General features: G+C 53.7%; 1 protein-coding gene across 1 annotated transcript in view; it reads right to left on the bottom strand.

The window, feature by feature from the left end:
- Positions 1–25,279, bottom strand: part of NUDCD3 (NudC domain containing 3) — a 73,993-nt gene that overhangs the window by 2,603 nt on the left and 46,111 nt on the right. The window contains exons 3-5 of the mRNA XM_079931244.1: positions 21,823–21,955; positions 13,142–13,285; positions 3,320–3,508 (exon numbers count right to left, since the gene is read on the bottom strand). Of these exons, the coding sequence (XP_079787370.1) occupies positions 3,320–3,508; positions 13,142–13,285; positions 21,823–21,955 (466 nt within the window). The remainder of the gene's footprint in view (positions 1–3,319; positions 3,509–13,141; positions 13,286–21,822; positions 21,956–25,279) is intronic.

The raw sequence follows: 25,279 nt of genomic DNA, 5'->3' as shown, positions 1-25,279 counted from the left end.
CACCAGGCCCGCATGTCCTAGAGCAGGACTCTGCTCTGCTTCCTCCGGAAGAGGACCTGCCCAGGGTGACAGCAGACCCTCCGCAAAACTGTGCTTCCCACATGCAGATTCCATCCCCATCTTGTCCCCAGCGAAGCACCGGCTATCTTCCTGGCTCAGATGCTGTCCCTTCTCACCAGAAATACCTATCCGAACTCCAAATGGCCTGAGGGCTACAGCCCACAGGGCTGACTGAAGTGCAAAGAGGGGTTCTCTGCTCCCCCTTCCCAGGGAGAAGGCTGGTGGCCTCGAGGCCTGCACCCTCAGATAGTCTGGGAATGACCCAGGCTGTGACTCAGAGAGACCTCAGGGAGTCTGGCTGTGGACCCACCAGTCACCGACCCCTGCAGCCCTTGGGGGGCAGAGGTCAAAGCTGCTGGATCACGTATCCCAGCACATGGGCAGCCTGGACCATCCAGCCTTCAGGGGCAGCAGCAGGCCAAGCACTGTGGCCTGGGCCAGGGCACGGCAGGAGGCTGCGCCTATGAGGGAGGTCCCTCGCGGTGCTGTAGGCCCTCCTTCCCCGCGGGTCCCCGGGTCTGCCCTCTGTGCTTCCCTGCGAATACATCAGGCTGGGAACCATCTCCCCTTCCTTCTGACCAGGAGAAACAAAGAGACTCACTGCCACGGGGCCAGAAAGCCCTGTCCACCTCTGGCCTCTAGGCTGACAGCCTGAGCTGAGGGGAAAACTCCCGGTGTCTGGCGAGGCTGCAGGACTCCCCTCCTGACGGGGGCCTTCTTTTCCCTGTTATGAAACCTACGTGGTGCAGCAGCAAACACATCAAAGATGGGTAGTACATCTCAGGGATTAATCCATATTACTCCCAACTCGGTACAGATGACACACGCCAGGGACGCTGGGAAGGGCACTGGAGGAGCGGGCAGTGCTGCCCGCAGGCCGCCCCCCGTGGAGAAGGGGCCAGAGAGGCCGGCCCCGCCCACCAGCCTGACTCCGGGGTTTCCTGGCAGCCCTGCTGGGCCAGGCCTCCTCCTCCGTCCCATCCCTCTTCCTCTAGCTCTCGCCCACCTACCCCTCTGAAGCCCCGTCCTCCCAGTCTCTCAACTCACTCTGTGCCCCTCACCTGAGCACCTCCTCTGCTGAGTGAGCCCTGACCCACCTGACGGGCCCCTCACGCTCCAGCTCCATGGGGCCCCGGCCCGCTGCCTGCGCTGGTCCTGCCACACGCCCCTCATGGCCACCACCTGCTTTCTTAAGCCGCCCCTCCTCCCAGTAGCCCCCATCTGAAGCCACCAGTCAGTCCTGCTGACTCTCCAGCCCCGATTTCCTTCTTCTCCTGGGGACGCTTTCCTCCGAGGACTCCAGAGACTGTCCGTGGCTTCAGCACCGCGAAGCCCAGCTCCCTCACCGCCAGGCCACGCCAGCTCTACTGGCTCCTCGCGCCTCCAAAGCTCTTCTCTCCGTCCAGATCCTGCTCCCCACACTGCGCTTCCCTCAAGGCCCCGTGTACTGAGGACAGTCCACGTGGAAGCCTGGGAGGCCCCAAATGTCTGCTAAGCCCAGATGAGTCCCAGACAGCAGTGCTGGTGCTCCCCCTCTACCACCACGGCCCTGAGGTGTCAGTCCTCTACCATCTCCAGCAAGGGCCGGCGAGCTGGAGGCCCCTGCCCGTCCAGGAGCAGGTCAGCTGGGCGAGGGGTCACCCCCGAGTTCTGCCGCCTGCACCACCAGCCATGGGCTCCTGTGTGTCTGCTGAAGGTCTCCACAGGGCACTGCACTCGGCCAGGCACTCACGCCCCTTCATGGTCAGCACACTGCCTGGCACATGGCAAGCCCTTCCAGAATCCCTTTCGACTCAAACCACAGAGGTCTTTCCATTAGACTGCAGGGTCTTCCAGGCTCTTCTTCAGATCCTTCTTGATCGGCCGGCCCCATCCCTGAGCTCATCAACAGGGACTCGGCTTCCTACTTGGGTCTCACAGCCAGGTGCCTGCCCACTTTGGGGCAGCGACACCCACACTTTCGACGGCTGCACAAGGTCCCCTCCCGTCAGGCCAGCGTTCAGAGTGCTCGTTCACCTGGTGGCCACAGGCAAATGCAGCACAACTGGCTAAAACTGCCGCCTAAACGTGCACAGAGGTGGGTTGCACTCCGCGTCCTGTGCCCTGCGAGCTCAGCGATTACAGCCAGGGGCCAGTTTCCGTAGACAAGACCAGCAGATGCCTGTGATCCAGTGGTCAACCATAGCCCTGGCCTCTAGCCCCAAAAGCCCAGGTGGGTCAGGGAGCCAGACCAAGAGGCGATTCAGAGACTCGGGGAGGGGTGACAGACAAGACTGGAACCAGCTCAGGGTTCAAACCCCAGCCCTGCTGTCTGGCTGTGGGACCTTGAACACGTGCTGTGACCTCTAAACCTCGACCCCCCTCTCAGGGGTGCTGCAACAGGGACCATGACCCAGCCAACCCGACCCAACCTGCGTGCAGTAAGCACTCACTAAGCACTCCCCTCCATGGCTCCTTGGCCGTTGAAAGAGCGAGGCAGGCCGTTTGCATGCAAGGTCTGAATGAGACAGAAAGGAAGGACCACAGGCACGGGGCAGTGGGCGGGGGCGCTCGACGGCCCCAGGCCTAGAACACTCACAGGAGCCACAAAGTGAGGCCCCTGGGAGACAAAACAGGACGCCTGAGAATCTGAATGGCACTGGGGGTGGGGTGGAGGGCGGGCCTCGTGTCTGACACATGAGCAGCCTTGGAGATGGGCCGTGGTGCCATGGCTCAAACTCCCGGCGCTGTTCACGTGGGACACTGGGAACTAAAAATAACCTGAGAAAAGCAACCCTCACTTCTGCAGGGAGTCACTCTTGGGAGTATTAAAGCAGAAGGAAGACGGTACACATCTAACTAATCCTCCTCGTTGTGGCCACCACAGGCTCAGGCACGAGCCTCCTCTTTAGTCACTAACTTCCTCCCGTCCCCCCACAGCCGCAGGCACACTTCTCACGCCTCTGACATTTGGAAGTGACTTGGAAGGACTTTCTTCCCATTGGCCCTTTGTGGTCAAACCCGCACCGCCCCGAGGCAGGGCTGGGCCTGACTCTCCCTCCTGTGCTGAGGGTCCTGGAGGGGCTAAGGGGAGGGATCCGTCCGCACGGCCCCAGCGTGTCAGCTAGCAACACGCGATACCACCGGGACCCCGAGGACAGACAGCTCTTGGCTCTGCTGGCTGGGCGCCCCGTCCCAGGCGGCCAGCAAGCCGGCGTGCCCGCGCCAGGAGCCCACAGCAGCTCGCCCCGCCCCCGCTCCGACCCCAGAGGGCCCGTACCAGCTCGTGGCTCTGCGGCTTGCCCTGCAGCTTCTGCTGGTAGTCGAAGGCGAGCCTGTCCAGGACGGCGCGCTCCTCCTCGTCCACCGTGGCCATGGAGCGCTCCTTGTTGATCTGGTCGATGTCGATTTGCTCCTCCCCCTCCAGGATGGCGTTCCACCAGTACTCGCCCACCTTGTTCAGGCTCACCTGGCACACGAGGGCAGAGACACAGTCAGTGTCGGGCAAGTGGCACCGGGGACCCAGCGGGGCTGTCCAGACCCCGGGCACTGAGTATTCCACTCTCCACCACCATGACTGGGCGGTGCCTGCGGTCCTTGTCCCCCAGGTCCTCTCAGAAGACACTGACCCCCGTAGGCATCAGCATCCGCACTGCTCAGTCACCAGAAGCCCAGCCCACTCGGACCAGAGTGGGGCGTTTCCCAGCACTCCGAGCTGCCCCATCCGCTGGTATCCAGACCCCATCACGGTCTCCCGAGCTGCCGAGGGAAGCTGGAGCCCAAACAGGAGCTTCTGTCAACATCCACCTGCCCGGGCCCCGCTAGCTCACCCCTCTCCCTCCTGCTGACCGTTGCCGCCTCCAAGTGCAGCACCCAGGCTCCTGCCTGCTGGGGGGACCAAGCACTCGGTCTGACAACGACTACCCGCCAGCCAGACGTCCAGGCGCCTTGTCCCATTCTCTTTCCTGGCCAGGCGGCTGCAAGAGTGGCTCCCCAGCCCTGCGACCGCTGCATGTGACTCACCTGCCACTCAGCATCATGGTGCAGCCCAGTGAGGGACGGGGGGAGTCGGGGGGACACAAGAACTCAGAGACGGGGACTGCAGAATAGCAGGGCTTTGCCTGAAGCTGATGCCAAGTACACGCATCCCAGGGACCACACAGGGAGGGCCCAGGCCACCTCCTCCCTATGGTCACTGGCCAGCTCATCGGGAAACTCTTTACTGACTGGCCAAGAACTGACAGGAGGGCTGCCCACGCTCCCTCACTCTGTCCACTCTCAGACGGGATGTAACCCCCACTCATGCCCAGAGGGGCAGGGAGGTGACACAGAGATGACGGAGCCAGCAGTGAGAGCGGCGCTTCCTCACAGGAGCACCGTGAGGAGAGGCTCACTGGCCAGCGGGCAATCCTGACAAAGTGGAGTGCGAGCTGGCCCACAGGCGACATCTGTGAAGACACCGCAGGCCCACGGGGCCTAAGGAGTCGGCCCCGTGGCTCACGGGCTGCGGGGAGCGGTGCTGCCAGCTCCAGCCCTGCTGCCCGAGTCCACGGAGAGCCCCTGCGGAGCCCGGGTCCCACAGCGTCACAGCAGAGCTAAGTCTCGGCCCTGAGAGCGGCTGAGGCGTGGGCAGTGATGAGGGCGGGTCACACAGTGGAGACAACCTCCAGGAAACCACAAGCACAGCATGAATGTCAGCATCTCAGCACATTACAAAAGCAAGTCGCCCCACTTCTGACCATCCTGGGTGGACGCGGGCGTCCTGGGTGGACGCAGGGGTGAGATGGCAGGGGTTCTGAGCACCCCCTGCCCACCTGATCAGATGAATGACCTCTACCCTGCCAATGCCACTGTTTACATTCAGGGTGCAGCTTCTGTTTTCAGATGCTCTGTCTAGCCAGCTTCTGGCCAACTGCACTCTCCTGTTTGCATGCGCAGACCTGACCTGGCCCTCAGAGGCCCCAGTGCCGAGCACTGAGCCCCGTCTTCACAGAGCTGCAGATCACTGCGCCAGTGCCACAGAAACCTTCCACGGGGGAAATACATTCTCTTACCATTCCAGGAGAGACTTCTGAGGAAGTCGGCCCTCTGTATCCACAGGTTCTGCATCCACTGAAGTCAACCAACTCCAGATCAAAAATATTTGGAAAAAAAAATTTCCAGAAAGTTCCAAAATGCAAGACTTGAACTTGTCACACTTCAGCAACTGTTTACATAGTATTTACATTGCATTAGGTATATGATGTGAAGTAAACAGGAGGATGTACGCAGGTTACATGCAAACACTACGCCATTTATGTAAGGGACTAGAGCATCCTTGGACGTTGGTATCCTTCGGGGCGGGGAGAGGTGGGGGGAGGGCTGGGTTCTGGAACCAATCCCCTGAGGACACTGAGAGACGACTGTAAATCTCCAGAGACAACAGACCCTTTAGACTCATTTTACTTGTATCTTCGTTAGTCGTCATCATGGCCAAGATCTCTCTAACATGTACTGTTAGCGCTCACAACCTCTGTAAAATACCCACTATTACCTCTACCTGGAATTCAGCGCCTCGCCTGGATCGCCCAGCGCTACAGGCAGAACAGAGCCATGCTCGGACCAGCAGCCCGTGACAGCACTGTGGGGTCAGCCCAATCCCCGCCCCGGGGCTCTGCTGCTGCTTCTGCGCGTACGAACCACACACGGGGTGTCCCAGCCAGGTCCACACACACATCCAGGCCCGACACAGCTCGGGGGCTCAACGGGACTGACCCTGAAAACAAGGAGCCTGGTGGGCCTCGCTGCCCGGGCCTCGTGTGTCCACAGAACAAGTCCGCATGGGCACTCTGCAGACCCAGTAAACATCAAGATGAGCCCAGCACCACAGTAAAAATAATTTAAGGTGAAATTCACGTTAACATAGAATTAGCCATTTTAAGGTGAACAGTTCAATGCACTTAGCGCATTCACAAGAGTCTGAGCTATTACCACCTCTTATCTAGTTCCAGAACACTCTCATCACCACAAAAGGAGAACCCGTGCCCATGAGCAGTCACTCCCCACTCTGTCCCTCCCCCAGCCCTGGCAACAAATCATTTATTTGCCTGTTCTGGACATTTCCCAAAAACGGACACACAGGCTATGTGTCCTGTGCCTGGCTTCTTTCACTCAGCACGATGTCCTCACGGTCCATTCATATGCTAGTGAGTCAGAACTTCATTCCTGTTTCAGGTGGAATAATACAGAGTGCAGCAGCAAGAGGACATGGGTGAAATGTTCTTGGAATGGAGCTCAAGGATTCAGGTCTAAAAGTAACATCTTTGATAAAGCAGTCTGATGCTTTAACATTTGGTTTTGGTTTTTTATTTTAACATTTTTTTATTTTTTTTAAATCAGGTTTGTGGAGGCGTAAGCTGGCACACAGTAAAATTCACTCTCCTGAGGGTGCATCCTATGAGTTTTGACAAATGCAGCCACGTAGCCACCACTGCTATCAAGCCACACCCCAAAGCTCGCGGTCCCCTTTCGACGGCGATCCCCTCAGCCCCTGACACTTGCTTTGCCATTTCGTTGGTCTGTGTCCGTTGGTCTGCTCTTCTCTTAGCGCAGTGGCCTGGTGTTCAGCCATGCTACGCGCGCATGGGGGTCACCCCGACATAGGCCGACGCACCTGTCGGTGGACAGGTGGGTGTTTCCAGGGTTCAGCGGTCAGCTACCAGGCTGCCTGCAGGGCTCTGTGGTCTCCTTTCCCCTTCGTAGGTATCCAGCAGTGGGACTGCTAGGTCCTATGGTAAGTGCACATGTAACTTTATAAAAACTGTCAAACTGTTTTCCAAACGACCTGCACGGTTTGGCCTTCCCATCCACAGTGCAGGGGAGCCCCAGGGGCTCCACACTGTCACCAGTCCCTGCTCCTGTCGATTCTTTCCAGGAGCCAATCAAATAAGCGTGAAGTGACGTGTCGCCGTGGTTTTAATTGGTACTGCCTTAATGACTAACGACGTTGAGCATCTTTTCATGGGCTTATTTGCCATCTCATTTCTTAAAACATTCAATTTAGAATAATTTCGAACTTACAAGTTATTAGAATTATTCAAGTACAAAGAATACCTTTTCCTCGAGTCACCCACTGTTAACATGCTACGCCTTTTCTTCATCACGTGTATGTGTGTCTGCACATACGCTCTCACCCTATGTGTGTAAGTTTATAATATGGGGTAAATTACCGGAATTTTTTTGGAATCATCTTGGCCCTTTACCCCTAATATTTCGGTGAGTGTCTCCTTCCTGAAGGTATGGAAGTTCTTTACTATAGTAACTTCAGCTCACCTTCCCTCCTGCACAGGATCCAGTCCAGGGTCCTGACTACATCTTAGTGGGCCTGTCCCCTTTCATGTGGAACATTCCACTGCCTTTGCCTTTTGTTGTTAAGGACCATCCTTCATTTGGGGTTTGTTTGCTGCTTCCTCCTGATTAAGCTCAGGGATGTGCCCCCGCAGGACCTGCACAGATGATGCTGCAGCCCTCCTGGGATAATCCCCCTGCAGGCACAGAAGTCACGTGCCACATTCCCGGGGTTCCTCCCTGACCCCATCTGCCCCACAGTATGGCAGGGACACACTTCCAGCCCCAACAGGTGCTGTGCAGGGGCCAGCAGGGGCCTTCTCCTCCATGATGCAGCCACTCTGTCGTCAGCACCGGCTCCTGGACACATAGCATCTCAATGGCTCACTCATTCCCATCCCTGATCACACAGCGCTCAGAGTGCCCCATCTCGGCTGGTCACGGGTGGTTGCTGTGACCTGATAACACACCCTCGTTCCTTGGCTTTCCTCCAGGTTCCTTTTAGCAATCGGTCCCAGACCTAGAATCAGTTTCTCAGGGGAACCCCTAGAGTGCTGGTTGAACAGTTTTCCCAAAATGTCCTCAGAGAAACTTCCAACTCCACATGGCTCAGCTCACCTCAGCACCCCGATCTGTGTGGTGATGATGACTCACCCACACTCATCTCCCTCCCCTCCTTTGTCACAGAACGCTGCTTCTATTCAGAGAGGGAGGCAGTGCGCCCGGCGAGGAGGACGGCTCCTCGCAGCTGCCCGTACGTGGGATCAAGCTTGGGCCAAGGAGATGCAGGTGAAAGCTGTGGGATGGGGCTTCAGAGAGGCGCCTTGAAACAAGGACAGAGGACAGGGAGAGGCAGCAGGGGCCTGCTCAGCTCCAGGCGCTTCTGCGGGGAGGACGCGGCCCCGGCCAGACCGCTGGCCTCTCAGGGCTCTGCCAGAGGCAGCACTGCAGTGGGCAACCTCCTGGTTTTAATGTCGTCAACAAGTGTTTTAAGCTTAAACATTAAAGCACTGTAGGGCCAGACAGAACCCGGCCGTGGTGGGCTGTGGATGCGAGGCAGGTGGCCACGCAGTGCCAAGCTGCGTCTCCACTCTCCTCCCCCACGGGACACGCGCTCTGTCCACCAGGAGCGTGGTCTTCCAGTTCTGCTCGACACGTCCCTTCTATTCACAGGCAACTTCTCCAGAACATGCGGACTCGGGCTACCTGCTTCTCAACACCCGGTGGAGATCCAGGGGTTGGTGATGATGCCAAAAATGTGACCACCTTGAGAAACACGACGGGTCCTGGGAGACATGAGCACTGAAGGCCAAGAACTCGCATTTCAGTCCCTGGACTAATTTCCAGGCTTTGGGCTCTTGCCAAAATACTAACGTAATTTAACTTGTATTTTAAGCTGAACGATGGCCCCTCAGAGCCAGGCAGGGGGCCGGTGGCCACCAGCGACAAAACAGAAGTGGTGAACCACTTCACAGAGAAACACACATCCCCACTCGAAAACAGCCCAGTGCCAGGGCACACAGGGATCTGCTGATGTCACAGAAATCCGACATCCTTCTTAGGGGAGCCCACGGCAATGGCCGAGGACTACACTCAGCCTGTAACTCTACTTTTGAGAACTGTAATCTAAATATATAATCTAAATACGGGGCACGCAGCTTATATAAAAACACTCATAGGTTCAAGCACCAGACACACCCAGTAGCGCGAGCTTTAAGGCAAGCAGATGAAGGTCTGTGAACACTCTGCAGCTACTGTACCAGCTTTAAATGACGAGTGTGGATCGTGTCAGTGTGTGGACTGGCGTCGCCTCACGAATGGCTACAAACGCCGAGACCGTGGAGCCTCGAGGGCTCGAGGCCACGGCCTGCAGGTGCCCACGGCAGGGCCATTAGCCCCACCTGCAGGGAGAAACCAGGACAGTGAGCCGAGGCGGGTTCTGGGACAGAACAAGCCACGGGGGGAGGCCCCGATTTCGCGTCTCGGGAACCAAGAAAGGAGCTTGCCTCAGAATCAAGAAGCCTCATTTAACATTCTCGAGTGTGGGAGGGAGGGAGGCAGGAGCTGTCATCCGGGTTTAGCTGCCACCCCTGCCTGCTCTGAAAGCCTGCCCGGGTGTGTCTGATGTGGATCCGGCTCTGGCAAGGAGGGAGTGGTGGCTGGGCATCAAGGGGCATGTCTGCACTGGCCTGCTTGGGAGGTCAGGACCCGGACCACGGACTCTGGTAAGGTGACAGGCACCCCTGGGGTGACCCCTCCTGTCCCAAGTGGCCCCCACAGAGATCATGCCACGTAAGGCCTGGGCTAGTGTCCTGGGGCAGCCGTAACAAAGCGCCACGCGCTGCGGGCTTCAAACAAGACTCTTCTCCGTCTGGAGGCTGGACGGGGCTGCACTCCCTCCAGAGCTTCCAGGCGACCTTGCCTTGCCTTCACTTCACTCTGTGTCTGTCTCTTTTCCTCTTGTAAGGACACCTGTCACTGGATTTAGGGCCCACCTGGATAATCCAGGATGGTCTCATCATCGCAAGGTCCTTAACCTCATCACATCTGCAAAGGCCCCGTCTCCAAATAAGGACCTATTTGCAGGTTCTGGGATCTGGCGAGGACATCTGGGGGCCCTTTTCGGCCCATGCAGCCTTTAGGAGGAGGGCCCTTGGCTATTTTCCTTAATCGCCCCAGTGCCCAGCCCAGCACAGGGTCTGCCACTTAGTGATAAGCAACCAACAAACGTCTGGGGATCGACCAACCGAGGCTCTGGGCCTCACTTTAAGATCGAGGAACGGAGGTCCACAGTGAGTGGGGCTGAGGCACAAAGCAGGCCTGGCCACCTGGGCAGCCACGCTCTCCCCCTCCAGAGGCTCGAGGGAATGGCACTTGTTCTGGTCAGCAAAGGCCCCAGGGTCTTCACACATCAAAGCCATGTGCTTACTGAGCTACAATATCATTTCAGATACGTGGTCCTCAATGTTACCAGTAAATAAATAATTACACTGAGAACACACCCAACCTTCAGCTCCATAAGCAGCAATGTCTCCATTAAGACACTGGCATCGGCTGTACCCGAGGACCGTGGTCAGGAGGAAGGCGGAGACAGGCAGGATCCCCGCAACTCCTGAGAAGGTGCACGCCAGGTGTGCAGGGGGCTGGGCTGGCAGGGAAGCTCCGGAAGAGGATGTGATGCTCTAAATTAAGTCCTCTTCTTTTTCTACAAGTGGTGGAGCAGCATTAGAAATGTGATGCCATCCACAGATGATGAAAGCCACTCGAAGGAACCTCGGGAAAGAACCAGCCCAGCACCTGCAATTCTGAGAGGTGTCTCCGTGGACCTCGCAGGGTTACGCAGGAGCAGAACAGCCAGAAGCCACGCTCACAGGCAGTGACAGGTGCACCGCAGCCCGTTCTGCTTCTTTATAACTCCTCGAGCAGCAGGTGCTTGGCAAAAGCAAACTGGAAAACTAAAAGGCAGTCAGGGCACAAGCCTCCCCCTGGACCAGAGGAGGGCCTGGGACGACCACGGGGCCTGGGAACATGACCGGACACCGAGGCCGTCTCATCAAGGTCAGCAGGGAAGGCGACGCACCAGTCTCCCTGCTGGCCCGGGGCTGTTGGTCACAAGCTACGCTGCGCCGCTGCCAGCTCTCCTCCCCGCGCCTACTCGCTCCTGGGTGCCTTTCAGCTGAAAGTTAGAGAAGGAGGGAAATGGGAGGCTTCTGGGTCTGGGGTCTGGCTCCACCCTGAGCAAGCTCTTCACCCTCTCTGAGCGCCAGCATCCTGATTTGTACAACAGGCTTGCAGAGACGAAACAGCACCACCAGGCACCTCACAGAGCCAGGGCCAAAGTGTACCCAATAGATGGAGGCCATAATTACAAGGAGTTATTGCCCTGGCCACGAGCCACGTCTGTATTCAGACGCAAGTTGCACAAAACACGCAAAAAAGGTGACATGGCTCTGGAACAGGCATGAAGAAGTCAACATCACCTCTGGCAACGAAAATCCCAAGAGTGAGGTACCTGCTTAACAACCACATCTCTGCAGAAGCCACGTCAAGTACAGGGAATCCTCGGTACCCTGATCACAACCCCGACAGACCTGTGTGTAAACAGTGGCTGTGGACCTTCAGCGTCCAGCAACGAGGTCAGTCTTTCCGTCCCAGGTGGGGACTCGAAGACAACAGGGCTGAAGACAACAGAAGCACCCCTCAGAGAGAGCAAAGCACAACCAGCTGTCTGCCGGGACAAGCTCTACGTGCACAGCTCTGGGCGGTCCATCAACCCCACACAGGAGGAGTGAGGCCCGGCATCCGTGGACAATGGGGCACCCAGGATCACGGGTCCACGCTCCCTGTGACCACTTGAGCCATCACAGCGGCGCCGGGAGAGGGTGGGCTGCCTGCCGCGGCCTCCCGCTGGCTGCCTGCGTGACCTCGGGGGGCGGGGGGATAATGAGACCCTGGCTTCCTACTCCCCACAATCGTGGGAGGTGCAAATGAGACCATGCCCATGAAGGTATTCTGCAAATGGAACTGGTGGTTAAGAGCATGGGCCGTAGTCTGGGGAGCGGCACTGGGGGTGGGGAGGCACGGGGGTGAACAGACGAGCGACTTAACCCCAGGGTGATAAGGGGGAAATCATGACTGTTGCACACTAGTGGCGAGAAGCAGAAACCTGGGAAGGGCAGGGGAGGTGCGACAGAGCACGGTTTAAGCAAGAGTCGGGCAGACTTGGCCGGCGCTCTGCCACCGGGTGTTCCTGTCACACAGAGGGGCCTGTGTGTGCTCGGGGGTCCCGGGCATGCCGAGACCTCCAGCCCCCCCAGCAGTGATGGAATGCTCTCCGCTCCACCGGGTTTGTGTGTCTGCGAGCTGCGAGCAGCCAGAAGAGAGCGCCGCGGGCCTTGTCGGTCAGGACCAAGCAGGCAGGCCCATGGGCACCTATTCCCAGAGAGAGTGGATCACGAAGAAACGGCACACTTTGCACATATAAAGAACATGCCTATATAAAATTCTGAGGTCTTTTGTGCCCAAAGACTTAGTATTTTTCTTTTCATCTTTACCCCTTTCACCACACCCTGGTTAAGCATCCCAGCAGGAAGGAAGAGGAAAGGAACGAACCCAAATATATAGTCTCCCTTCGCTGTATGAAGCCTCTCTTCGCTGTATGAAGCCTCCCTGGGTGCTGCCCACCGACCAGGTGCAAGGCTCTGACGAGGGAGGATGGAGCCACCGAAGACTCTAGTAACTGGAACACGTACCCCTTCGTTTGGATCTTGCACCCTCGGCTAGCTTAGCCAGTTGAGACCCACTTTGTCAAATAGGCTGTCTGTTTGAATTTAGTAACTCTGCATCCCCCAGACTGGCATTCATGAAAGCAACCTGCCTTTTAATTTTTAACTTCTTTGGTTTTGCCATAGATGTAACTGAATCCCTGGAGAGCAGAAGCCTCTGGAACTGAGGGGACATGTCCGGTGTGAGCAGAGCCGCGCTCTGGGGACGATGCCCCAGCAGGACCTCCTCCGTGGTCACTGCATACGGTCTGTGCATGGGCAGGACAGGAAGCAGTGAGAAACACTGCACTCCAGCGCCCCTCCGTTTGTTGTTGACACGGGCCCCACCTCAAGGAAGCAAGCAGTGGGACGCCGAGAGGCCAAGGCTGTAGATGCAGCAGTGACAGTCAGCTGAGGCCCACAAGGTGCCCTTCGAGCTGCTCGGAAAACACCGAGGAAACTCCCCAGCTGGCAGAAATCAACATCCTCACAGTATCACTGCCCACACTTACCAAAACGCACTTCCCGGGTTCAAGGCTCCAGAGGGAGCTCTCGGTGTTGATCTTGTGGGTGAACTTTCCTTCCATGAGGACGCGCTCCCCGTTTTCCTCCAGCACGGCCACCCGGATGGAGCTGCTGCTGAGGGCCACAGAGACCTGGAACAGAGCGGACGAGAATCATCTCGCGCTGGGAAGGTGGTGGCCGGCGTGCTCCAGGGTGGGAGGGAACGGAGGTTTCCAAGGCGCCTGACCACACACTGCAGGAGAACAAGATGCAAAACCAGCCTGAAGGTCATCAGGCTTTCTGAATGACGAAAACCATACCATCCAGTTCACACGTGAAGCAGCCTCTGCATCATCATCTCCTTCAAGGAAACGCACTAGAAGATGTCTCGATACGCGTAACGGTAACACGGGGGGTTTGTGGGAACCGCTGGTTTCCCGCCGCAAACTCTACTCCGGTTAGGGGAGACCAACTCCCTGGGCAGAGGGCAAGCAGGGCCGGCAGCAGGGGCTGTGCTCCCCCGATGCCCACCCTGCTGTCTGGCGTGGACAGCAGCCCTGCCCTGGAGGACACGCCCGGGGGGGCAGAGCAGCCGCGAGCCCGGCTCTGCTGCCTGCCAGGAGCTGCTGTGCCACCTGTGGCCACAGCTCAGCTTTCACCCAGGATGGTGAGGCCAGGTGCTCTGGTTTTATATTTTGTCTTTGTTCTCCCATCTCCTCATTCGCTGGACACACCCTCTCCCTGCTCTCACCGTCTGTCTCCACAACAGCGCTGGAGCTGCTGGACTGGGGGCCTTATTTCGTGTGTGTACCCCGGCCAGCAGGATCCCAAGCACGTGGACCCCAGGACGTTCAGCAGATCAGTAAACAGAGAGGAAAGAAAACAGAACTCCGGGTTTATTTTTCCCCCACTTCTTCTAAATTCTAAATTTTGTGTTTTATAACGTAAAAATCTTTTATAATAGTATTTGCATAATGTCCGCATTAGGACTTTCTCACGGGTGGGTGGTGTCAGTCAAGGCGTCAAAACAGTCTGGAGATGGCCCTCCCATGTCACTTGCGAAGTGCTTATTAAATGCACTTGAAAAGAAACCCTCAGTGTCACAGAATTTTCAAACTGGAGTCTACACCTGTCAGTGGAATCTGATACTATAACCTACCTGTATTTTAAATAACCATAAATAAGCGATGGAAAGGAGAGAGATGCCTGCACACACCGTGTCCACATGCAGGCCCCAGGGGGGTCCTGTGAGCCCCAGCTCCAATTGCACCCAATTTCTGAGAGAATGTACCACTTAACTCGGTTCTGCTAAGGCACGGGCACAACTCACTTCACTCCCAGCTGCCCAACAGCGGCCCAGCGCACTCCTAGACAGATGCAGACAATCGCTGGCCGAATCGCGCGTCCCTGACCACGAACTCGGATGTGTGGTGAACACCTGACAGAGCGGACCAAGGCTCCACCAGTCCTGGCCTCCCAGGAACAAGCTCACTTTAACAAAGAAAATCCTCCAGCCAACTTTATGTAACAGGATAATTTCCAAACCTGGGTGAGCTTCTCACAAGGCTCGTCTCTTATACAAAGCGATGTACCCAAGCACCAAGGGGAAACCAGACCAGAGATGCCTCCAGGAGCTCCACAGTTCAAGACGTCACTCTGGGAACAGGCGGCTGTCTCCTGAACTCCATGACCCACAGAGATGACAGGAAGAAAGCACGCAGAGAAAAACCCCAGGCAACACAGGGAAGAAGGGAGAGGCCAGGACAGAGAAACTTTCAACAACTCTATGGAGAGGAAGGAGAGGTGTGTGGCGAGAGACAGCACGGAGCAGGGACAAGCACAGCCGAGTGGCGCTTCTGGCCGGCAGTTAGCAGGTATGGAGCATGGAAGCAGAGCGGCTGAGTCAGTCCACGGGCAGCCGTGCCAGCGGAAACCCCGTGAGAAGGGATAAGAACCCACTGTGTGCCGCGGAGCTACAGGGGGCCCTGCTCCAGAAAAACTGGCCTGCAGTCTGAGGGAACTGGGTGGACACCCAGCCCAACACACTGCATGGCAAAGCCAGACAGTCAACTCCTCAGCTGTGAGCAGCAATGGGAGCGGCAGACCTCAGACACGTAAAGGAGAAAACCATCAACCTCATCCCACACTCCAAAGAATGGGGAAGATTTTTTTTTCTTTTTTGCCGCACCACGCAGCATGCGGGATCCAACCAGGGATGGAACCCGTGCCCCCTGCAGTGGAAGTGTGGAATCCTAACCACTGGACCACCAGGGAATTCCCAATGTATTTTTAAAATAAAAAAACTAACAGGGAACTAAGGATTGCATTCTATGAGAAAAAGCAGCAGCACAAAAAGACAGACTTAGGTTAAAAAAAAAAAAGTAAAGATTACAGAGCTAATTAGGAAAAAAGGGAATTCTAAAATATTTCCAATTTATACCCTCGGAGAGATCTGAGAAGATACGGTATCTATAGAACCAGAATAAAACATGAAAACAGAACTAGACAAAACAAACGCTTAGAAAAAAAGAGAGTGAAAATAAGATTTTCAACAGAAAAGCTGGAAGATAAAGTCAAAGAAATCAAGGTAGAGCCAGGAACCAATCCAGGCAATCAGTTTGGCATTCCAGAAACTGTGACAGCAACAAGACAATTTTCCAGAGCTTAAGAAAAATATGGCTTCAGTTTAAAAGGACCCACTGAGGGCTGAACAGGACGAATGAAAGACGACTTCCACAAACTCATGACATTTCATACCACTGAATATTTAAAATAAGGTCTTAAAAGTTCCAAATAGGAGGAAAAAAGTTTACTCACAAAGAACCGGAATGGAAGACATTTCTAGAAGCTGTAACAGCGGATGTAAGAAGACAGGAGAATAATGCCTTCAATCTTGTTAGGGGAGATTTTTTTTTTTTTGGCCACACTACGCGGCTTGCAGGATCTCAGTTCCCCGACCAGGGATCGAACCCGGGCCACAGCAGTGAAAGCCCAGGCTCCTAACCACTATGCCAGCAGGAAACTCCCAAGAGAGTATTTTTTAAAGTTAGAATTCTATAAAAACTCAAACCACAAAATAAGCGGAAGTTTAAAATAACCGCATTTTAAGACATTCAAGAACACTGCATTTATTACCACACATCATTTCGAGAAAGTTACCTGCGTCTATACCACAACAAAATGAGGATGAAAACAGAGGAAGATCCTGGATGAGGAGGGGGGTCAAAATCCACTCATAAAATGAGTAAGTTCTGGGGATCTAATGTACAGCATGGTGACTGTAATGAACAATACTAAACGGTACATTTGAAAGTTGCTAAGAGAGAAGAACTTAAAAGTTTTCATCACGAGAAAAAATTTATAACTATGTGAGGTGATGAAGGTTAACTAAACTTATTGTGGTAATCATTTTGCTAAATATACACACCCCAAATAATTATGCTGTACACCTGAAATTAATACAACATTATATGTCAAATATATCTCAATAAAACTAGGGGAAAAAAAGAGGAAGATCCAACAAGGATCTAAAACACAATGAATTTAACCTAGAAGTGCAGTGAAAAGAAGTTCCAGGATGCAAGCTATACAACCGAACTAGAAAATAATCAGTCTGGATGGGAGTCAGAGGCGAGAGGGTCTGCAGGAAGTGATTTCTAGACAATACACAGTACTAGTGAGAGTCTGAATAATTCTGAGATTATGATGAAAGTGTACTATTTTTTGACAAGAAAAAAAGAAAGACAGCCAGAAACTCCAGAAAAACAAAAAACTATACAAGAAACTACTGATCCAAAAGGATGTAATGAAAATGGAATAAGGACCTGCAAAGCAGCTTGACGGGAGGAGCAGCAGAGACCAGAGCCCTGAGTGTACGGGGTGGTGGGCTCAGGGCACTTGCACTCTCAGCGTCCTGACAGCCTAAGCCAGATGACATGGGAAATCCTAGGTCCCCTGAGACTTTCCCGGGCAGCCACTCTGGCTGGCAGGCACGGCTGAGGCCCTGGGGGCATGGCGGCAAACACCAGAGACCAGAACCGCCCTGGTGGGGCCGACAGAGGGAACTCGGGGTGGGGGGCGCACATCATCTGTGCTGAAGGTGGGGCTGCGAGGCTATTTATTCATAGTTGACAACTTGACAACATATGCATAGAAAATATCTGCCCAAAGATCCCAGGAACTAGTACTGTGATTTCTGAGGTTGGGGTGGGGGCTGGTATAGGATAAAAGGGCAGAGGCAGGAAAGAAACCTCTCCTTGTACATTTTATTCTTTTGAACAGGTAAATGTCCTATGCATTCAAACAAAAACAATTTTTTAACATATAAATGCAGCCTATTAGCCTTTTCTGCTATGGAAGTTTCCTATAAAAAAGAGTCTTCCTACATTTTTTCTAAACGCCTTCTAAGAAGGGAACACTGTGTAATAGAGCTTTTAAGCACAAATTCCTACAGCTGAATCAAGCTCTGGGGCACAGCGTCACTGTACAAGACATGCCCAGGGGCCTTGGTGCTGTTCTGGAAGGTTCCCATGGTGAGGCGAGAGATGGCATGCAGCATGGCCGTGAGCCCACCAGCCAGCAGGAAGGGCCTCATCCGTCAGTAAAGACCCTGCACAATCTCCGAGAGGAAAGAGAATACTGAGAAGGAAAGTAATTCACTTGTCACTCAATGTCATCCAGTCATGACTGTGTGCAACAATATCATGACATTTTCCACGCAAAAGACAACTGATCAGACAGGGTGGAGGTGGGAGCCGGGTCCTGCGCTCCGCTCCACCACCGTCTCACCGGACAGTGTGGCGCCCTAGAGGTTTATGTCTCCAGGAGAGCTCTCTCATCTTCAAAATGAGAGTCAGACTAAAACTCTCTGGAGTTCAATTTTCCTCCATTAAAATCCTATGATTCAATGAAATGCCAGGTTTATAACCAGCCCCAGCTGACATTAGCGATCACACACATGACGTCCTGATGGCAAAGTTCCTTCTCCCTACCCCATGGCTACACTGAGGAAAGAATGGGGAACTCGGCTGCTTTTCCTGTGCAGAGCGGACAGAACAAAGAACGTGATGAAGCAAAGACCTAACTACATTTCACTGATGAATGAAACCAAAGCTTCATTTCGAGAAGTTTTCCGTTAGATGCACCAGCAAAATGATAAAAACAACACAGACAAAAAAACAGTCGCATGTAAAATAAGAACGCTTGAACTTAAAGCGTTACGCACATGCGTTTATCTGTCCCCCACTACCCTTGAGAGGCAAATACGTTTTCCACAGGGAAAAAATCGGCAAGGAGTAAAGGAGGGGCAATGTTCCGAGTCCTCAAGCACCAAGCTACAGCTGAAGAAGAGGGGGCCCAGGACCCCCCTGCATTAACCCTCAGTGCTCCCACATCTACCCATTACCCCCAACACCCCTGGCCCCTCACACACAGAGCTAACAACAAATCCAGAACAACTGCGACATCATCAGCTGAGCCGCTACAATCACAGCTACCAGCATGATGCTATCGGATAGGTGCCACAGACAAAAACCAAAAATAAACACTGCTGACAGGTAGCCGTGACAGGTACCGCAGGCAAGAGCTGGAAAGGAGCCAGCCCAGAAAGTGGCAACTCAGAAAAAACCCTTAGGCCAGCAAAAGCCGAGAGATACAAAATAAACTTATCCCTAGGTTTAAAGTGAGGCATGCCTAAAACTCTTTAGATCACCAAGAACTAGAGAGACCATGCATTTTTCAAAGGCTGCAGTATAAAAGCGACCTGGAATTTGAAAGTTGCTAAGAGAGTAAATCTTAGAAGTTCTCATCACACACACACAGTTCTGTAATATGGTGAGCATGTTAACCAGACTTACTGTGGTGATCATTTCGCAGCACACACAGATATCAAACCATTATATTGTACACCTGAAACTAATATAACATTGTATGCCAATTATACATCAATTTTTTAATGATATGGGGAAAATACTACTGAAGGAGAAAAAAAATTCAACCACGTAGGAGACTAGTGTAAATTAAGTCAGCAGGTGTCACAAAGCGCCAACACTAGATAAATAAATGCCTTACGGGGAACACGCCTCTTCCAATCCCAGCGTCACACACACCCAGGCTCATCCACACCCCGCGAGTGGCGGGAGCGCTGGCTCCAGAGCAAGCCAGCCTGGAGAGACCCTCACCGTCTCCGCGTTTCCCCCTGTGCACACCGCAACGCCTCGAAGGGCTGCTGGGAAGAAGGGCCCGAGGGGTGCCCGGCTGCACAGAGCTGGTTGAGCCAACAGCCTGTTTATGCTCCGCACGGCACCCGCCACACCCTGGAACTGTACTGGCGCACCTGCTGTCATCAGCTGAGCCCCACGCAGGTCAGCTCCAGAGCAGCGATCTTGTTTGACTCTTGGGGACCATCATGTGGTCAGTAAACGTCTAATGCAGGAATAAGCAAAACCCAGGGTTATCCTCAGTGAAAGCGAGGCCATCTCCTCCAAGAGGTCACAACAAGTGGATTTAGGAGGCATAGATATGACTGAGGCATGACAGTCTGTCCCTCAGCGCAATGAGACGAAGGACAGGCCCCTCACAACACACCGCTCATGGCAGGGCAGCATCGTGAGACTGACACCCCCATGACCAGGGTGCACATCTGAGATGCTGTTTTCAATGGGAAGGTTTCCCAGATGGCTGTGGGAAGTTCAGCAAGAGATGCCAGGTAACCTGTGTCTCTTAAGTCAAAGAAAGAGAAAATAACTAGTTGGTTTTTTTTTCTTTCTGGCCGCACAGCGCAGCTTACGGGATCTTAGTTCCCTGACCAGAGATTGAACCCTCATCACCGGCAGTGAAAGCGCGGGGTCCTAACCACTGGACCACCAGGGAAGTCCCCAAAATAACTAGTTTTAGGTTGGGCCTAACACAAGTCCTTCCAGAGAAAGCTCCAGAAGTTCATGGAGAAGTTAGAAGACAGACACTAGACCAGGAAGCTGTAACATTTTTAGCCAAGTAGTGAAGTATAGTTACCAACGCTTTTCATAATTTATTCGCCTACACACAAGGCAATCCTACCAAAAATCAAAATGAAAATCAACACCTGACCCACTAAAACTCTACAGGATGCTGAACAAACTATTCTGACAAGGAAGGTCAGCCTGTACCCACTATGACCCACCACAATCAGAGGGAACACAGTCATCAAAAGTAGGACTCTGTAGTGATGACCCCTAGTTACCTGGTCTGACCTGGATCCTAAAGTCCATTGGGTCACTGGTCACTGAGCCCTGGTGAGATCTCCTGGGATGGGGTGGGAAAGGGAGAAAGGGAGGAACGAGCAGACAGTGCTGCTGCAGCCACCATCTCCATGACACCCTGGCGCACACCCACGTGGAGCCGTGCAGGCTCAGGGGCTCCTGTCCGGCTCTTGTCTTCTGTGCTGCAGAATGAACTGCATTCGTCTGACACTGGCGGAAAGTAGCCGTATTCTTAGAGGCTTCCCTGGGCCCCACCCGGACTCCTGCACAGGGCAGGCCTGTTTTAGGTAGAGCCTAGGGAACCAGGGAGGGAGTAGCAGGGGCCTCAGGACGGGGGCGGGGTGGAGGGGAGGCCTGGAGGGGCTCACTCACTGCCCAGAACCTGGATCCACACACGTACCCAGACCAGCAGGAGCCACTTTACAGGGCATCGTTTCTCGAAAATGCATATGAAACTCAACTTCTGTTTTACATGCTCTGGGACCTTCTCTTTGAAAGAAGCCAGCAGTTATTTCGCTTTATCAAGTGAGGAGTGGGACACAGGGAAAAGAGCATGAGCTTCAGAAGCAAACACACGTGAATCAAACCACGGCTTTACCACTGCACCCATTCAGCCATTCACTCCTTCAGAAACATTCGGGCAGTGCTCACTGGCCCCGACACAGCAAGAGTGACGGAGACACATGGTGACTTTTCCATGTCACCTGGATAACCAAGTAACTTCTCTCGGCCTCAATTTCTCATCTATAAAACATAAAAGATACTACTTACTTTGCACGTTGTAGTTTCTCATTATGACTGAAATAAGGAAACAGTTTCTGGCATATATCGGAATTTTTTATATTACGGATTATAGTAACAATGTCCCATTTCACGTGAGAGTTTTTCCTTTAAAGTGATGCCTACCTATTTCCAACGAGCTACAATCATGTTATTCTCAACAACGTCCCCAAGTAAACATCTCTCTCCTGCTAAAAGATTAAATTTCTACTCACTCAAGCTCATTAAGATGGAGAAATCAACTCAAGCTGTAAATGTTACAACTTCGCAGAGCACAGGACTGGAAGTCCACTTGTCACTACAGAACCTGTAGTTCTTTGCTTTGCCTCTTGGGACTCCACTTTCTCCATCTATGAAATGGGTATAACAATAATTGCTTTGCCTACTCTGTAGTGCTTTTGCAGAGACTAAAGGCAATAAATGATATGAAAATACTGTCATTAAAAAACAACAACAAAGCTCAGGTTCTATTCACATAGGGGGCTGAGCTGGGTCTCATACTTGACGTGGTTAAAGAGGATATGGGGTGGCAGGCTTGTGACTGCAGAAAAGAAGCGGTTTTGTGTTGGTGGCAAAACGGGGAGACCAGCTCCAGTGCAGCCCACAGCCTGAAGCCTATGCCCCAAGGAAAGAAGCTGAGCAGAGAAGCTGGGAAGAACCCCCGAGGTTACCTGCTTGCCCTTCACCACGTGCTTGGGCACCGGCACCTTGAGCTCCAGGTCAGTGTAGTCCTGGGACCAAGCGTAGTTCTCACGCACAGCACCATTGTAGCTGTCGGGGTTTCTCTGGAACTGCTCCTGCCTCCTGAGAAAGAACAAGAAGTAAGATGACAGCCCAGGCCCACACACAGGGCAGGAAGGCCACAGGGGAACCCAGGTACATACTGTCTCTAGGTTGTGAGAATTTTCACCTAATCTCACTTGGTTTTGCATCTAAAACTCTCCCTCTCTCTGGGCGATTTCGTTTCTGACCCCCCAGCTCGGGCTTCCTGGGAGGTCACAGGAACAAAGAGAAAAGCCAAGGAGAAGACCCTGAGTGCAGCACCCTTAAGGTTAGGGAAAGTATCCAGCACCACAGACCACGGCACAGCCTGGTCCTCCTGGTCTTCATGAAGCTTAGAAACCAGGCCAGCCCACAAACCAAAGAGCCTCATTAATAAAATCCTGAAGGGACTTCCCTGGTGGCGCAGTGGTTAAGAATCTGCCTGCCGATGCAGGGGACACGGGTTCGAGCCCTGGTCCGGGAAGATCCCACATGCCACGGAGCAACTAAGCCTGTGCGCCACAACTACTGAGCCTGCGCTCTAGAGCCTGAGAACCACAACTACTGAGCCCACACACCACAACTACTGAAGCCTGCACACCCTAGAGCCTGAGTGCCGCAACTACCGAGCCCGTGTGCTGCAGCTACTGAAGACCACACACCTGGAGCCCATGCTCCGCAACAAGAGAAGCCACCGCAGTGAGAAGCCTGCGTACTACAACGAAGAGTAGCCCCCGCTCACCACAACTAGAGAAAGACCGTGTGCAGCAACGAAGACCCAACACAGCCAAAAAAAAAAAAAAAAATCCTGGGGCTTGTGGGTGCCTGGTTTCTCATAAACTACTTGGCAGGACGTATCTCTTAAAAAAAAAAAAAAAAGGCAAAACAAGTTCAGCCTACAGCTGCTCAACTTCAATCCTAATCCAACACCAGCCTCCATTTTCTCTCGGTAAATAAATGAAAGCCAAGGCAATGTACTAAACTGCAGGCTTTCCTAAGATGCGAGCAGTGTGCTTATGAGACAGCCTAGAAAAAAACCCAGTCAGCCAAATCCTCCTGTACACGCATTACCAACCCAGCACAGATGCAAACAGGCATGGCCAAGAAGCTGATGTTAAAAATAAAATACAATAAAATACTTGCCACAGAATTTAACAGTGTTAATGATAGTATGAACACCATACAAAAATAAGCGTAGAGTCCATCATAGTGAGTTTTAGATCTAAATTAAAGACAGAAGCTTAGTCGGGGAGGAGGCAACACCTATGAGGAAGGACATCCCCCAAAACAGATTCATTCGGCCACCTTCTCCTGCCCTCGGAGAGCCCAGCAGATGCACCTGGAGGGAGAGGCCGACGGATGAGATTCCACTCACCGTGAGCATCTGCATGTGTGCAGATGGAAACACCCAGAAAAGGGTCAAGAACACATGTACCCATCAGCCCCTCACCTCTGGTCAGGAGGAGTTGGGAGCGGTGGTTAATGAGGACTCACTTTTTCTGGCAAAAGTTTTAAGCCAAGAACATGTTTACCTCCTGTGGGTATGCTTTACACACCTTGTATCTGAGGCTGGGCGTCCATCACAGCCCAGGCTCTCTGGGCTGGTAAACTGGTGGCTGCTACAGGCTGAACCATGTCCCCCAAAATTAATACACTGAAGTCCTAACTCTCAGCACCTCCTTTGGAGACAGGGTCTACACAGAGGTAATCCAGTTAGAATGAGGTCATTAGGGTGGGCCCTGATCCAATGGGACCGTGTCCTTAAAGGGAGAGAGATCCAGACACGAAGACACACGCACAGAGGGACAACGTGTAGAGACTCGGGGAAAAGACAGCCACATGGCGACGGCAAGGCAGCTGCAAGTCAAGGGACGCTGAGGGCTGTCAGCCACCCCAGAAGCTGGAAGAGGCAAGGAAAGGTTCTACCCAGAGTCCCAAAGGGAATGCAGCCCCGCAACACCCTGATCCTGGACGTACGACTGCACAACTACGGGAAGATTTATTTCTGTTGATTTAAGCCACCCAGTTTGTGGTACTTTTTGCAGCAGTTTAGGTCAGGGGCAGGGCTGGGCACTGACCAATCAGAACAGATGCCAGCCCCAAACTACCTGCTCACGCAGCCGGGGAGGGATGGCGGGCCCCTGTGGGGCCCTAGAGCCACAGAGGAAGCAGGGTGGGGCAAAGGAGACGGGAACGGCCAAAGCCTGGCCACAGGGTGGTCAGAGTAAGCCTGATGCGGATGCCACCAAACGCTAGCGTCTGCACAGGGGCTTCAGTGATGCGAGGTAAGCTTTCAATATACTATAGAACTGACAGAGGACATGCAGCTTTTCTGCATGGTACAGGTTCAGTCTTCTAAGAAAACACACACATAAAGACGTGTGTGTATGTATAAAAGGAAGTCCATTAAGCCTCTGTGGTCGTCTCTGGGTAGCAGGATCACAAGCAGTTTGATTTTCTTTTCTGTATCTTTAGGTATTGTCCGAATTCCCTACAACATGCAGACACTTTACCACCAGGAGAAAAAGAGCTCTCTTTAAGAACACACTGACAGGAGACGGTGATCTGCCCTGTGGCCCCCACTCCCGGGAGCTCTCCAGTGGCCACGCCAGCCTGCTTGCCTGCTGAGCCCCTGAAACAGGTCCAGGGGACAGGGTGGCCCAATACCCACGTGTCCCTGACCCACAGGCTTCCTCCCCGCTCTAGCACCCACTGCAGCTGTAAAGCTCACATCTGACAAACACTTGAACGTGCACAGAATACCGCCAATGAGCACCAAGTAACAGGAGGGGTGGGAGGAGGCCTGACCCTCCCCGTACATCTTCTCTGCATGGCCTTTTGAATCGTGTGTGTACGTTACCTGTGTGAAATAATCAAGGTTATGAAAACACGGAAATAAAATACCCACACACAGAATAAAAGCCTATGTGGCCTGGCACTGGCAGAGGTTAGGAAATAAACCTAAGAACCCTCAAAGTGGGGGGATAGCTACTTCCCATGACATACGGCTAAGCCCTTATCGGCTGCCATCCACGTGGGCCCTCCAACCAGGACGGCCAGCAGACGAGCAGAGGATGGGAGATGCCATGAGGTCACACCTCCTCAAGGGGCCACCCTCCACCCCACGGGCGGCTGTGCTCAGGGAACCCCCTCCCCCAGAGCAGGAGGGGCGCTGCTCAGGCAGCATCGCAGGGGGGCGGCTCAGCAGGCGCTTGCCCCCCTCCCCCCAGACCTGCAGCCTCTTCCCAGCGGAGCCAGGAGAGTCACTCCCAGCACAGATCAGCAAGCTGCTGGGCATTTTTAACTCTAAAAATCCACCTTCTCTTTAAATACAGTTGATTACTTCCAGCCAACAGTGTGCAACAG

Source organism: Stenella coeruleoalba (genome assembly GCF_951394435.1).
Source record: "Stenella coeruleoalba genome assembly, chromosome: 9".
In the NCBI taxonomy this organism is placed as follows: Eukaryota; Metazoa; Chordata; class Mammalia; order Artiodactyla; family Delphinidae; genus Stenella; species Stenella coeruleoalba.
This window is presented reverse-complemented; position numbering and strand designations above follow the sequence as displayed.